Source organism: Aplysia californica, unplaced genomic scaffold, assembly GCF_000002075.1.
Source record: "Aplysia californica isolate F4 #8 unplaced genomic scaffold, AplCal3.0 scaffold00568, whole genome shotgun sequence".
Classification (NCBI taxonomy): Eukaryota; Metazoa; Mollusca; class Gastropoda; order Aplysiida; family Aplysiidae; genus Aplysia; species Aplysia californica.
Window position 1 is genome coordinate 389154 of NW_004797838.1, and position 15115 is coordinate 404268.

The 15115-nt window shown below is 37.6% G+C and overlaps 1 protein-coding gene across 1 annotated transcript; it reads left to right on the plus strand.

Annotated features, from left to right (window-relative positions):
- Window positions 1-5417: 5417 nt before the first annotated feature.
- On the plus strand, window positions 5418-13640 carry LOC101857975 (uncharacterized protein C8orf74 homolog). Its single transcript, XM_005107006.3, has 7 exons — window positions 5418-5529; window positions 6566-6758; window positions 7924-8102; window positions 9140-9285; window positions 10403-10475; window positions 11704-11845; window positions 13444-13640. Exons 1-7 carry the CDS (start codon window positions 5455-5457, stop codon window positions 13596-13598), a joined length of 963 nt encoding a protein of 320 aa, XP_005107063.3. The 5' UTR covers window positions 5418-5454; the 3' UTR covers window positions 13599-13640.
- Window positions 13641-15115: the final 1475 nt, after the last annotated feature.

A 15115-nucleotide genomic window follows, 5' to 3' on the forward strand; every position in this document is an offset into this window, starting at 1 on the left:
TTCATGAAAATGATTGATTTCATTTACATAGCATATATATCCGTGCACGAAATGTATACGTTTTACTTTTTATTTTGCGTGCTTGGCTACATATATTTATTAATATGATTTTACTCAGATTCCAGTCTTACTTGGAGGTTTTATTTATAGACGACTTTTCTGTGTTGTGTTTACACGTGTTGCTGTCATGTTTCTCTACTCTTGCCTCGGATAATTTTAATGCTTATGTCTGTTATTATATTACAGGAAAAAGACGATGAGCTTTTTTACATTGTTTCTGTAACTGTTGATGTTGACTGCCAGAAATCTGTATCGTAATGCCTTAATCTGTACTTTTTTTTCCTCTCCCTTTGTTTTTTCTGTCTATTTTCTTTTTTATTGGTAACTTGCACAAAGATATCTGGGACGTTGTCCTTGTTTTTATCTTAATCTCAAACTTTCCTGCAGTCTTTTCCTCACTTAGAGAGATTGACGGAGAGACAAATCATGTGATAAGTTAAAGCGAGGCTTGTGCGACTCAAGATGAAACTAAATGTGATGCAGAAAAATGGGTTTTAAATGCTGATGTTGATATATGGAACTTTTGCAGGGTATGGAAAGAAATATTTGTCTTCGATAGAAAGAGCAGAAATTAATATTTCGATATATATACTCGTTGAAATGTTATTTGTTTGTACACTTTTGCCCCTTCATTTCTAGTCGCTTTATCACATTTCGTTTTGTTATCACACATTTCTCTCCCTCATTGGATATTGTGATGTCGTCTGCTCCAAACTGTTCGTGTTGACTGAGCGCTAATGGCTCAGGAAAAAGTACATCTAGAAATATTTAGTTGAAATTATCCAATATGTCACCTGTTGTCAAGGACAAATGCTGTTGTCGTAGACTAGTGGACATTTTGGACAGTGTCATTATAATGTTTAGAAAAAAAATGCAAGGGGAGAAGTGGGATGTGGTGGTTTGGGACAGGTGATTGTCTTGGACAGGTGGCTTTTGGAGCAGGTTCGACTTTATATTGTGCGATGTGACTTCTTTACAAGAATGGATCGTAGAAAACCACTTAACATGACATTGCCAATTTAAAAAACTTTAAAAAATGTATTTAAATGTATTGCTTTGTGGTACTCTTTATTGTGAGTGACACATCTGGCTTATAGACGGACACGGAGGCTTTTGTAGATAGATGTTACATGTGTATTAATGTGTCTTTGTTCATAAACAGGCAGCGCTTTTTTTTCAGCATGATGATTTTGTTCTGACATACATGACACGTTTTAATATGTTGCACATTTTTGCATTGTTTTTAATGGATACAAAGACTGGAATTTGCTTTTATGTCTTTTTGTTTTTGTTTTGTCTCAGCTGGTTTTCTGATGAGTAGTCAAAACTATGTGTGTATGAGAGAGTGTGGCTACAAGTGTTTTTTAAGGATACCAGACTTTTGTTTTGGTTTTGAGTGTGTAACAGAAGTGCCAATTTTATGGATTAGTCTGGAAACCCGGATTATTGGAATTATCTTGATATTGCACTATTTATTTTGGTCAAATTGATGCAAGCTGTTTTAGACAATATAAGTGGGTGGTTGGTGGGTGCTCTGGTGTGGTTTGCTCCTTCTTTCCTATCAAACATCTATCGTCCTTATCTCCCCTTCTTCTTTTTTATGTTTGTTACTCTCTTGAAACAGCTCTAATCTTCTGGTGCTCATATGACCTTATGCAGTTGTGAGCGCCGTGAAACTTCTACTAAAACTAAACTAAAGACAATATAATCCATAAATTTTCAGTGGGTTTAACTGTATATATATATCAATGATTTGGGAACAGTCTGGTGTGATTTTCTTGTTTATTTCTTTTTGAGCTTTACTGTTGTTGCAATTGGAGTGTGGCTATCACTGTGTCAACATGCTGTACACAACGAAGGGTTTCCCCTCTCTCCCTTCCTGTCATTTCCTCACATGCGGATGGTTGGAGGGTACTACTGTAGGTCCTACTTCTTTACTTTCCCTCTGTTGTTTCTGTCTGTCTGTCTGACTTTTTCCCAGCACTGAATGACCGTTATTGTGCTGATGTACTTCTCTTTACTCAAACAGACAAAGAAATTTTCTTACAGTTGTTGGCATTTTTTAAGTGCACCGTCAGCTCAGCTGGTGTCATGGTGGGCTTATAGTGCAGATGGCCCTGTCCAGAATCACCAATGGGATGTTTTTGAACTGGATTAAAAGATTTTTCAGTTTTTCGAAACTCTCCGCTTATTTTGACAGGACCCAATTGGAGATGGATATTGAATTCAGGGTCCCCTCCTCTAGTACTACCTCAGAGTATAGAAAGGGACGTTAAATGCAAGCTAAATCAACTTAATATGTTGATATATTATTATCCTGATGCCCACGTTGTCAACTGAATACTTTACATGACTCATTAGCTGCAAAATTTCTTGAAAAATTTTGGCTTGAAAGCAGAATTTGTTTATTTCTTACCTTTCCCTCTGTAGTTTCTGGCCTTCTGTCTTGCTTTTTCTGAGCACTTAATGACCATTATTGTATTAATGTACTTCTTTACACAAAAACAAATAAACAGATATTGAGTATGGTCCTTTCTATTTTTAAAGTTTCGATTTGAGTTTTACGACACACTGATCACAAATAGGTTGTATAAGTGCTGTTACTAGAAAGTAACTTAGGCCTACCAAAAAATATAGTACAGATAACGAGGATAGATGCTTGATAGGATAGGAAGCAGCAAATCACACCAGAACACCCGATAACCACTCACAGTACAATGTGATATAGGCTCTGGGGTCTTTGTAAAGTAAACAAAGAAGTTTTGTTGGTCTATACCTTTACTTTCTCTTCTACTTCTCTAGAGACCTCAGCTAATGTTCTTGACATCATGTTGTAGTCAGAGATGGTAACTGCTATACAACTCTCCCCCCCCTCCCCTCCCTCCCCCACTCCCTTGATCGCACATCCTCTTTCAACAATATTCTTTGGCTACCAAATTCTTTTATTATTTTTCTGAGCACATTGTTTTGTAAATCAAAGAAAGGAGTCTCGATTCTATATTTTTGTTACTTGTAACACTGCCATATTTTTCAAAAGTTTATTCCATAAATATTATGTGGGTTTTCTGTGATTTTGAGTGACAACAATCGTCAATAGTTGTGATGAGTCATACGGCCTGTGTGGTGGATATTTGCTGTCATCAGCACATAAGAACCATAACATATACAGGTATTGAGCAAGTTTTTATGTTGTTTCTGCTTATGCTTAGATAAATTTGTTTGATATTTAAATAATTTCTTATAAAAATCACTTTGTAGTGGATTTTTGGACAGCGCCACTGGTAGGTCCTATTTCTTTTCCCCCTCTTGTTTCGGTCAGTCTAACTTATTTTTCCTCTGCACTAAATTACTGTTATTTGGATTGTGCTTCTCTTTAGTAAAAAAAAAAGGCGAATTGTGCATAAGTGAGCAGAGGTTGAAAACTGCCTCATTTGGAACAATACGACAGCTTTCTTTGTTCACCCTCACTAGTCATCACTGCTTACACGCCATAAATAACGTCAAACTAGTTTAAGATGGCCACCCATTGTTGGGACGAAAATTGGTTGTCTTAGACAGGTGGACGTCTGTCACAGTGTCATTGTAATGTCAAAAAAATGCAAGGGGGGGGGGGGGGGTGGAAATGGGAAATATGGCTGTTTGTATAGGTGATTGTTTTTAAAATTTTTCAATAGTTTATTGTTCTTGATAGACACAGGCCTCTTCACTCTTCATGCACTTTTTTCTCTCTTAGAAAAGGTGTGATTTTTTCCCCCTTTTATTAATGGATTTATTTTTGTATTCCTGTCTTTAAAAAACTTTTGAGATAGAACTAACCTTGTTCACTTCATATATAATTAAAGTTTGCTCCTTATTTTCACTTTTATATTTTCAGCAAACAGTTACTCAGAAAAAGATCTGCATTTATTCTGGCAGCAAAAGTTAAAGCTGTTTGCTTGAACCTGTTTCAATTTAAAAATCTTAACAGGTTGTTTGTTTTTACTTCGTTATGATTAGAATATAATCTGCATGTATTACTTGTGTCTTTGAGTAGATTATTTGCAAACTCAGTATTTTGTAAAATTATACAATTTATGTTTTGCTTACTTCAAGTGATGTATGGAGGGATTTGCATGGGTAAATGGGTAAAACAAATGGTTATTTAGGCCTACTTTACAGTACATTAAAAAAACCCACCACGGGGGAAAGCACCAAAAAGGAGTGTTGTTGAATAAATCAGATTCCCTAAATAAATGTTTCTGTGTTCTTTCAGGTCTTGATGTTCTTGTCCACATTTGTTTGTCCGTGGTAAGGCAGGAGTTAAATAGGATACTACAGTTAAAGTTAAAGGGACAACTTTGTCATAATAACACCGTTGAAATTGTTCAAGTGGGTGGTTGGCGGGTGTTCTGGTGTGGTTTGCTACTTCTTTCCTGTCAATCAAACATCTATCGTCCTGATCTCTCCTCCTTCTTTTTTCTGGTTGTTTTTCTCTTGTAACACCTCTAATCTTCGGCACTTATATGACCTTATTGTGTTGCAAGTGCCGTAAAACATTTACCTAAACAAATTGTCCAAGACGGCTCCCCAATGTCAAGTAGAAAAGTGGTTGTCTTAGACAGGTGGACGTCTTGGACAGTGCCATTTCATTGTTTAATTTTTTTTAAGCAGGTGGGTGTTTGTACAGGTGACTGTCTTATAAATACTAGACAGATGGGTATTAGAGTAAGTTCAACAATATTTTAGTCTATCTTCAAGTTCAGCAATCTCTCTACTACACCTCTGGCTAGTATAGTTGGTCCTAGTTTTTGTCTTCAGGTAAATAATACAAGAGGGCCACTCTCCACCCCCCCCCTCCCCCCCCCCCCCCTTCCTTTTTTTTCGGACTTCTTTCTTTTTTTTCTCTCTCTCGCTTTCTTTTCATTTCTCTCCATCCTTGGCCCAGTCTCCCCTCCTCCCCCCCCCCCCCCCCCACCCTTTCCTTTTAATCCCTCTCTATTTTATCCCCCCCCCCCTTTTTTTTTTCTCTATGAGAGATGAAAATTAGCTGAACATTAAATTACATTCATTATTTATAATACGCTGTTTGGTGACTGACGAATGTTGATCAAGGGACTTAATTACTTAATATTAACGTGCAACGTATGGTCTTTGAAAGCGGTGGTTCCCCTGAGCTGGTATTGGGCCAAGGGAACGAGATGTCAATGCAAAGCCACCAAAAGTATTCTTGTAAAATCCTCTGCAATAGAGAACAAAATTATTTATACGCATCATAAATATGTGAAGACTATTCAAATTCACCAGTTTTTTAAATAATGGTTTCTTCTCAGAAATATCTTTACCATGGGAAATCGCAACATAATTTTTTTTTCAATGACGGATCCCATAGCAGCTTATCGCTATGTAGCAACCAAAATGGCCGCCAACCAAAACTTCGAAGGCTGCACAATGCTCAGTGTTGTTGAAGTTCAGCAAATTGTTAAACTGCCTGTAAGTATGTAAAAAATAAATAAAAAGAATCCAGACTGTTAGGAAAATAGGGTCCACATAATTTAAATCCTCAGCATTTCGTGTGCTTCTTTATTTATTAAAAGAAATAGCCCCGTATAAGCCCTTTAACTTTAACTTAAATTAATCATGCTTTAAAAATATTTTAGCCCATTATTTACAAAAGTAAAAGGTTATTTATCTCTATAAAAACAAATAGTTTGAATAGAATACTTCAATACTTCTTTGTTTTGTCAATTAATGTAGGCCTACCCGTGAAAGAGTGAAAAGACGGAAGGACTTCCGTAACGAGCGACCACCCCATCAAACACAATATAATGAAGAGGCCTAACCCTAACCCTAACCCTAACCCAAACCCTAACCCAAACCCTAACCCTACCCCTACTCCCCTATCCCTAGATCTACCCCTACCCCTCAATTCTGCTCTGTCTCATAGTGGTCGCTCATTACGGAAGTCCTCCCGAAAAGACAACCAAAGCTACTGCTGATTAAAAGTATTCATTTTCTTTGTACTGTGGATCTAGAATCTATAGTCTAGGCCATCAATCAAAATCAAAATGTGCTGCAGATTGTAGGTCAAAGGATGTGATGGGGAGTGAATTTGCGGGGCAAATAATCTGTATTTTAAGGCAGAGGTACCCTGCTGAGATTGACTTAGGATGTTTAAAAGACTTTTCAGTAGCCTACATTATAAAGCCATAATATAGGCCTACCTGGTATCATAATTTTTATCAAATTGCTTCAAAATGTTATAAATTCAAATAAATGGGCCTACTGTGTATGATGGGTACTACACTTACTTTTTTTTTTCTCTAAAATTTCACACATGCACATGCACACACACACACACACACACACACACACACATACACACTCACACACACACACACACACACTTACAGATACAACTTAAGTTATATACCCACATCCATAAATATATACCCACCGACACAAATGCACAGATGGAGAGAAAGAGATATATTTATATGTAAAGCCAATTTATCTTCAACATCTTCAGCCTATTCCTGCAAAAGAACTGGTTGCAGAGAAACTTGGCATCCCTCCGTACAATGATGTCAAAGACCCCCAGAAGGCTCCCTTCATCAACTTCATCTACGACAATATCATCTTTGCCGTTGAGAAAGGCTTTCCATGGGACCATGTCAGTCTTGTAGTGAAATTTGCTCACGAATTCCTCAAAAGCATATTAGGTAAGCTACTTTTGAGAACTGAAAAAGTGTCTCATTTGTATTTATTGAGAGAGAGAGAGAGAGAGAGAGAGAGAGAGAGAGAGAGAGAGAGAGAGAGAAAGAGAGACACACAGAGAGAGAGAGAGAGGGAGAAGAAAATAAGAAGTAGGCAGACAGAAATAATAAAAAACGAAAACACTAACTCTCTTTTTGGAAAACTGTTTACTGCTTATTAATGGGAGAAAACTACCAGGTGTTTAGGGAATGAAAGAAGGCTGGCAGTGGTTCTAGCAAAGTACTGTGTGTCACAAAATTGTGGGCAGACATGTAGACAAGCACATGCTTTCAGATGAGCCATCAGTTAACAGTTTTGAAATAAAGCATACTAAAACTTATACATTTTAAGTGAACCATCATTTAGTCATTGACCCTGGAATTGATTTCAACAGTTCCATGGAATTGATTTTCTTTTTTACAACTCAAATCAACTGATGCTCTAATACTTTCACAACATACGCTTCGACTCAAGACGAAGAACTAACTTAAAAACAAAACAAAGGAAGCTTCCCTGAGAAAAGCTTTGTACAAAGTTTAATTTATTGTAGTCTGTTTAAATGGGAAACTCGCGTATATCTGTGTGCATCACAGTTGGAAGCAGTTGCTTGTCATTTTGAGAAGAAGCTTTTGCCGCTAGAAGCAGTCGCTAGGGTTTAATGAGTTATATTGAATTGTGAGGCATCATGGTGAAATCAGGTACTAGTCAAAATAATTCAATCATGGAAATCGACATTCTTCTGCTGGTTTAAAGAAAAAAAAAATGTTGTTTTTTGGCTCAACGTCTTTTAGTTCCATTGAAAAACACATGTCTGTGTGGTTTTACAAAGAACATTGATTAAATTCACTAAAACTGTCAGTTTTCAGTTTTCAAGGACTCTCAAGCTATGGAAGTCCGAAAACTTTGGTGGCTATTTTATGGCTAACTTTACATCTGAAATCAGGTGACCCCCACCTGCTTCAATAGCAAATATCCCAACTTCTATTCAAGAAAGAAAGATATTTAAAAAATCAAAAGCAAGGTAAATGAATAAGCTTTAAGATGATATGAATAATTTCATATGCCCAAAAATTGACCAGTACCTGATTTCATCGCATTGTGATACATGTAATATCATCCTTATTTTGACAGTTGAGAACCACAAGCTTCCAGATGTGATCAAAGACTTCCAACGGAAAGCAGACATTCTGACCGCCCTGTGCGACCGCCACAAGAAGCAGTACACAGACTTTGTCTACGACACTGTGCTGTGCCACTACAACCTCTACAAATATGTCTTCTCACACCTCAGGGAGATCGTCAAACCAAAGGTAAGGTGCTGTGGTTTTTTGCTACCTTTATTTTTTTTTCTTCTTCTTGATCACATCACATTTGAAGTCCAGTATCTATCATGTATTGGACCGTCCTGCTCAATTTCTCTGTTTTCCCACATAGCTTCTCCTGTGGTGTTAATGGGACTAGCCACGTTTCTTGTCTCAGGGCTGTGTGTGTCATGCACTGCTAAAGGATGTGTTCCACAGTTTGGTTTTCTTCTCTATGTGCTACCATTGTTTTTATGTTTATTTATTCTTTTTTTTCCGGTCAATCTCTTGGATGTGTCCATACAAATAAAAAAATTAAAAGGACTTAAAAAGGGACCACTGACTTCAAATGTATCAAAAGGAATCAACCCATACATTATTATTTGTTTATATTATTCTTGTTTTTTTCCTTTTGACAGTGATTTTGACTACTTGTTTAGTGGAAGCATTTTTCTCTGCTGTAGTGATTAGAGATATAATATGTCTGAAATTTAAAGCTTCAAGTTTAGGACTTATTTCAGAAAGCTTGTTTTAAAATAATAGTAATTGTAAATAGTCATGTTTGTTTGCTGTTATAAGTCCTGGAATGTACGAAAGTTTCCAAAATGGGAAATGAATACCCATTAAAATAATATTACAGGGAAATAAGTCAAAATCAGCACAACTGTTTTTTGGCTTTTCAAAATTTTACAACTTCAATCTCAGTGTTGGAACACTTGCAACATCTGTTAGACACGTTGTATATCTCAAAACAGGTGCACTTGAGGCAATGATTCAGCTTTTCATACCATGGGAAAAAAGTTAATGCAGAGTTTATATTTAGTAAGAAAGAATTATTTGATAAATTATTTTCTTTGCAATATAGATGTGCTGCAGTCTGTAATGTACAAATTTGCACAACTTAAAGTGAGATGGAGAAACAGGTCATTCTTTTAGCAAGGTCTCAACCTAGTCTTACTTGATGAGAAATTGAAGAACAAAACTAGGCTGAGTCAATAACAGTAGAGGCAGGTAAAGAAAAGCAAAGTTCACTCTTTTTGTCACAGGTGGAAAAAGAGGTTCTCGTCCCCCCGATTCCTCCGCCATTGTCTCAAGGTCAGAGTGTCGAGGTCTGGGAGTACCAGCAGAAGGTCAAGGACGTGGAGGTGAGAGAGACCGAGGCGAAAGAGAAGCTGAAACAAACTGAGGAGAGGTAAGAGCTGCCTTGTCTTGATATATTTCTGATTAAAATACGGAATGAGATAAATATTGCCGTTGTGATATTTATGGTAACCATATTCATGTCAGGTTTAGTTGTGAATGCTTGCAAGTAGGTCCTACTTCATTTCTTTCCATCTGTTCTTTCTGTCTGTCTGTTCTGTCTGTTTGTCTGTCTCGTCTTTACTCTGCATTAAATGAGGGTTATTGTGTCAATGTGCTTCTCTTTACTCAAACAGAAAGAAATATTTTTAGCGAGAGCAGCGGGTCCTGTATAGTCTGACTTTTATAAAGTAGGCCTACTAACTTTGACTGACGTAACTCCACACTGATAGGTGAAAGGCTTGGAGACTTTTGAGTTACTTCTACTTTGTAAGTTCTATAGTTATTTTGTTCTCTCTCTCTCTCTCTCTCTCTCTCTCTCTCTCTCTCTCTCTCCCTCTCTCTCTCTCTCTCTCTGTCTCTCTCTCTCTCTTTGATTCTTGCCAGCTTGAGAGCCTTCTTATTACAGATATATTACTTAGGATAAATTAATTCCTCTTTGAGAAAATTGTATTGTTCATTTTAGTTATAATTCATCAGAGGAAATTTTTCCACTCTGCTACCATATATTAAATTGTTCACGTTAATCTTCTAATGAGAATATGGTACTTATGTGAGGCATCCATAACTCAGTATTATTACTTATCCTAATGTAATACTGAGCTTCTAGAGAGATTTAAAAAGCTGAGAACATTTCCATTTTTAATCAATGTTAGTACATATTGTTTCTAAAATCCATGTTGCTTCTCGGATTTCTTTCAGTTATTTTTCTCTTTCCTTGCATCACTCAGCCTTCACTGTATCAATATGTTTCCTCTTCTTCTAATGAATGAATGAATGAATAAATGAATGAATGAATGAATGAATAAATGAAAATGAGTGAATGAATGAATGGAGGAAGGAATGAATGAATGAGTGAGTGAGGGAGTGGGTGAGTGAGTGGGTGAATGAATGAATGAATGAATGAATGAATGAATGAATGAATGAATGAATGAATGAATGAATGAATGAATGAATGAATGAATGAATGAATGAATCCAAGCTCTGATTCTGTGCATGATTTCTTTCAGTCAAAAGGAAAAGCTGACACCACACAAGAACATTGAGGATGTGAAGGATGTCCCTGTTCCATATAGCAAAATGGTGAGTTACGTAGCTCTTGTTGAGTGAATAGAGATGATTTGCTGCTGTCCTTTTCTCTGCCTCTTCCAATATATATGGAATTTTTTTGTTCTTTCTGTTAAACTTACTTCAGCTCACATGTTGTAATCAGTGGGGTTCCAGGTCGGTTAAGAACTGTGAGATATTTGTTGAACTTGTTTATAAATTTTGTCCGCTTTGATGGTCTGTTAGTCAGTTTGCCCCAAACTTAAGTCGCTTCATAATATTTTCAAAATCATTCTCAAGTGACCTTGGGTAAGAGTTGGATAGACATAAGAGTGTGTTCTCAAGCAAGTACCATTGATCATAGATGTTTCTTTTAGAAATAAAGCCTTGCATTATGGCCATTCATGACTGTGTTGACAAATATTCCCATTTTGTTTTCTTTCCATTCCATGAATGATGTGATTCATATTTTTAAAATTAAATAAAGGTCTATGTCATTGCATCAGACTTCAATTGTAAGAGAAATTTCTTTAGAAAGTAAACAACTGTTTTAGAAAAAATTTGGGATGCAAAAAATGTGTTTACTGTGTGCATGTTAGCGGTGTACATGTTTCACAATTATGCGTGTTCGTTCTCTGTGTGTTTTGCTATATGCGTGTTCACTATGCGCTTGTTTCGCCATGTGCGTTTTCGCTCTGTGCATGTTCCACTATGTGTGTGTTTTTCTATGTGCATGTTAGCAGTGTACATGTTTCACTGTAAGCATGTTTGCTGTGTGTGTGTTTCACTGTGTGCGTGTTGGCTATGTGCTTGTTTTGCCATGTGCATATTTGCTATGTGTGTGTGTTTCCCTATGTGCATGTTTGCTATGTGTGTGTTTTGCTATGTGTGTGTTTCACTCTGTGCGTGTTTCGCTATGCACTTGTTTTGCTATGTGCATGTTAGCAGTGTACATGTTTCACTATATGCGTGTTCGCTGTGTGTGTGTTTCACTGTATGCGTGTTGGCTATGTGATTGTTTCGCTATGTGCATGTTTGCTATGTGTGTGTTTTGTTATGTGCGTGTTGGATATGCGCTAGTTTGGCTGTGTGGATTTTACTATGTGTGTGTTTGCTATGTGTGTGTTTCGCTATGTGCGTGTTTGCTATGTGCATGTTTCGCTATGTGCGTGTTTGCTATGTGTGTGCGTGTGTGCTTGACTGTAGCTTGAGAAAGTGAAAATAAAATTCTGAACATTCTGATTTTCCTTTTCTTTGTGTGCAGAGCCTGGAAGAACTGGTGAAGGATGTGCTGAAGGGTTACGTGGAAACAAAGCAGATGGAGCTGAAGGGAAAGGCCGACGAGATGGTGCAGGATTTGGCCTTCAAGCTGGATAAGACAGCTCTAGCCCGGCCTGCTGTTATGGGTGAGTCTCAGTTGGGATAGGGTTGTTGTTTGTGTTAGTAAAGTTTTACGGCGCTCGCAACTGCATAAGGTTATACGAGTGCTAAGGGGTGGATGTTAACAGAGAAGTCCAAATAGGGAATCGGGCTTACTCTGCTTACCTCTCTAGCCTCAACAGCACAAAGTCTGCTTTGATTTCAAAGTACCCGGGAAATAGCAGTTCACAGGAGAGTGACAAACATACAAAAGAAGTAGAGGAAAAATGACGATAGTAATGATAAGTAAAGAAAAAGCAGCAGTTCCCCCTATGTTGTTCCGGCACAGTATGAGCATGACATTGATAAATCAGCCCATTTACAAAACTGCTGTGCATAAGAACATGTTAATATCACCCCTTTCGGAATGGCCTAAAGACAACTTCAGTTAGTAGCACTGCCCTGGTGGAGGGGGTGGGGGAAGGGGATTAGGGTTTAGCTTTGGGTCACTCACAGAATCATAACATTTTTAAATTTTAGATAAAAGGTACATGTTTTTATGCCTCATTGACACAATTTAAATCATTTAGGATACGGAAAAGGACTGCAGGGTCTGGGTTGATAGGGATACAGCATCTTAATCCCCGCAGAAAGACTGAAAAACTCTATAAAAGTTTCTCCCCACTGGGGAATCAGAATTAAACTTTGATCACCTGCCCATATAAGCAAAGGGCCCTTAACCACTATACCACGCATGCCAATTCTTAAGGTCACTCACAGAATAAAGATAACAATAATGATGATAATGGTTATAATACACAAAAAAATTATGGAGATAATTTCTATTGCATGCACTCCCATACATTACTGCTCTAGGCACTTTACAATACATTTGAAACCTAAAAATATATTAAATAAATGTGTTTCGCAGATGGTATGTGTACACCCCAGCCAACGTGAGTTTCGTTGTATTAGTGCTGCTTGTAGTATGGTTTTTCAAGAAAGAATTTTGCTGTGAAGAAAGAGAAATACTGGTAGTGTTAGAGTAGTGAAGAGCATTCATGGGAAGTTATTTTAAAGATCCTGTTTGAGAGTAAAAGCTCATTATGAATATGTGTTTATGTTTGTCTTAATGGTATGTGTGCATATGGGGGGGGGGGGGGGGTGCGTTTGTGTGTGTGGTACATGGCTTGCAAATATATGGGCTCGCAACCGAAAGGTAATGGGTTCGAACCATGTCAAGGGCCTGACGTTGTGTCCTTGGGAAAGGCACTTCACGCAAATTTTCCTCACTTTACCCAGTTAGGAATGGGAACCTGGCCATAGATGGCGAAAGATCTTGTCACTTTGTCAGTGTTTGAGCGCTCAATTGGCTGCTTGCTCTGTATGCTTCCTGAGAAGCTGAAAATGTTTCTGAGTCTTATAGGGTTTACAGGGGTGATTATTATAGAATGTAAAGTGCGAAGAGCTTGCCTTGAGCGGGGATATGCATTATACAAATGCTATTTATTATTATCATAACTATTGTTATTATTCTTATCATTATTGTTCTCTCTCTCTCTCTCACTCTCTCTCTCTCTCTCTCTCTCTCTCTCTCTCTCTCTCTCTCTCTCTCTCTCTCTCTCACTTTCACTCTCTTTGCCAGGATCTCCTCCAAGATTCAAACCCAAAAGCCCTGTGCCAAGCAAGGCCAGCTCTAACAACAACTCCCTCAAGGCGGACAAGGACAAATCTTCAGCCAAATCCTCGCGGTCCAAGTCGGGCCGGGCCAGTGCTGCTTCGTCAAAGTCAAAGAGATGAAAGATATGCCAGGATAATAATACCGGGTAATGATAAAACGAATAAATGAAAATAAAATAAATTACACCTAAGTGATCCTTGTGGGTGACAAAGGAAATAAAATTCAGAATACTACACCAGGACAGAACAATAGTTGTACAAATTTATGCTGTTGCTGGTTGGGACTGTGCAAAGCCCTGTTATATTGTTTAAAAAGAAATTACTTTTTTTAGCTAAAGTTATTGTGTCTTGCTCAAAGACACGCCCCATTGACCACCTACCTAAACCCTGTGTCACCAACATTTTCTTGACATTATCTTTGAGTCTGAACTCACTAAGCAATTGGCCACTGGAGCCCCCGTATGTTTGAGAAATCTGCAACTACAACTTCACTAGACCAAAGGTGTGACTTAATCACTCTTATTCCCCTCCTCCGTTTTTGCTTAGCAACCCCCCCCCTCCCCTCTTCAAAGTTTGATTTCCTCCCTTCCCTCTCTCTCCCCTTCTCTCTCTCCTTCTCTCTCCCCTTCTCTCTCCCCTTCTCTCTCCCCTTCTCTCTCCCCTTCTCTCTCCCCTACACTCTCTTCCCTTCTCTACTTTGCTCCCTCTCTTCCTGTCTTGATGTCTCACCAATCTCCTCCCCATCCCTCATCCATGGCTGCTTTGTCAGTCAGACATAAGTGAGCTAAGACGAAATGCTTCTTACCTGCGGTGCTTGTCTAAATAAATAGGACAGAGGATTTAAATCTGAGACTGCCCCTTTCTTAATTTCTCTTGAAAGTGTCTATCGCTGAACCCAAAAGTGTCTTTGGCAGGGACAGAGACATCAGTCGAACAGACGTTTGCTTGCTCAAGCTTTAGCGTCTTTGTGACAGACTTAGACTTAATCTCTTTGGCTTTGCAGGGGAAAAAAAGAATAAGAAGCTGAAGATCTTTTTAGCTAAATGAATCATTATTATTGGTTTTAATTTTTATAATCAAAACCAGTAATACTGTTTCATTTTGTTCAAGGTTTCAAACAACAACTTGTGTGAATTGTGTTATATATCCAGCCCTGTGGAAATAAAAAAGAGGATAAATGACATATACAATTTTACAATATTGTTTTCAGTATCAAAATATAGTATTAAATGTGATTAAAAATACATTATGTACTATAACGTTATAGCACGGTATGTTTATAGTATGATGTAATGTGCGAATTCCCACTGTTTTTATTCCTTGGGTATTCGAAGACATTGTACATAATGATGTATTTCAATAAAGGAAAATGAATTTGCTGTTGAAATGACTCTTCTTTTTGTTTTTATTGGTTTATCTGTTTTGAACGGTCGGTCGACTGGGTTTGTTGAAAGTTGCAGTGTTATTACACTGTATTCTATTCTGTATTCTGTGTTTTTCTGTCACCAAAAACTTAAAAAAGAAAAGATGAAGATAGGAAATTGAATACCAAATTTGACTATATGTGAGTGTATATATTTTTTATCTTGTGTGCATGTGTATAGATCATGTGCGTATGTGTGTGTGTGTGTGTGTGT

What these genes read in the sequence shown, in the direction of transcription:
- LOC101857975 (XM_005107006.3), top strand. Translation starts at nt 5,455, where the DNA reads ATGGCCGCCAACCAAAACTTCGAAGGCTGCACAATGCTCAGTGTTGTT. An exon ending in AGCAAATTGTTAAACTGCCT is followed by an intron (nt 5,530 to 6,565) that starts GTAAGTATGTAA and finishes CAACATCTTCAG; the next exon opens with CCTATTCCTGCAAAAGAACT. An exon ending in GGGAGATCGTCAAACCAAAG is followed by an intron (nt 8,103 to 9,139) that starts GTAAGGTGCTGT and finishes TTTTTGTCACAG; the next exon opens with GTGGAAAAAGAGGTTCTCGT.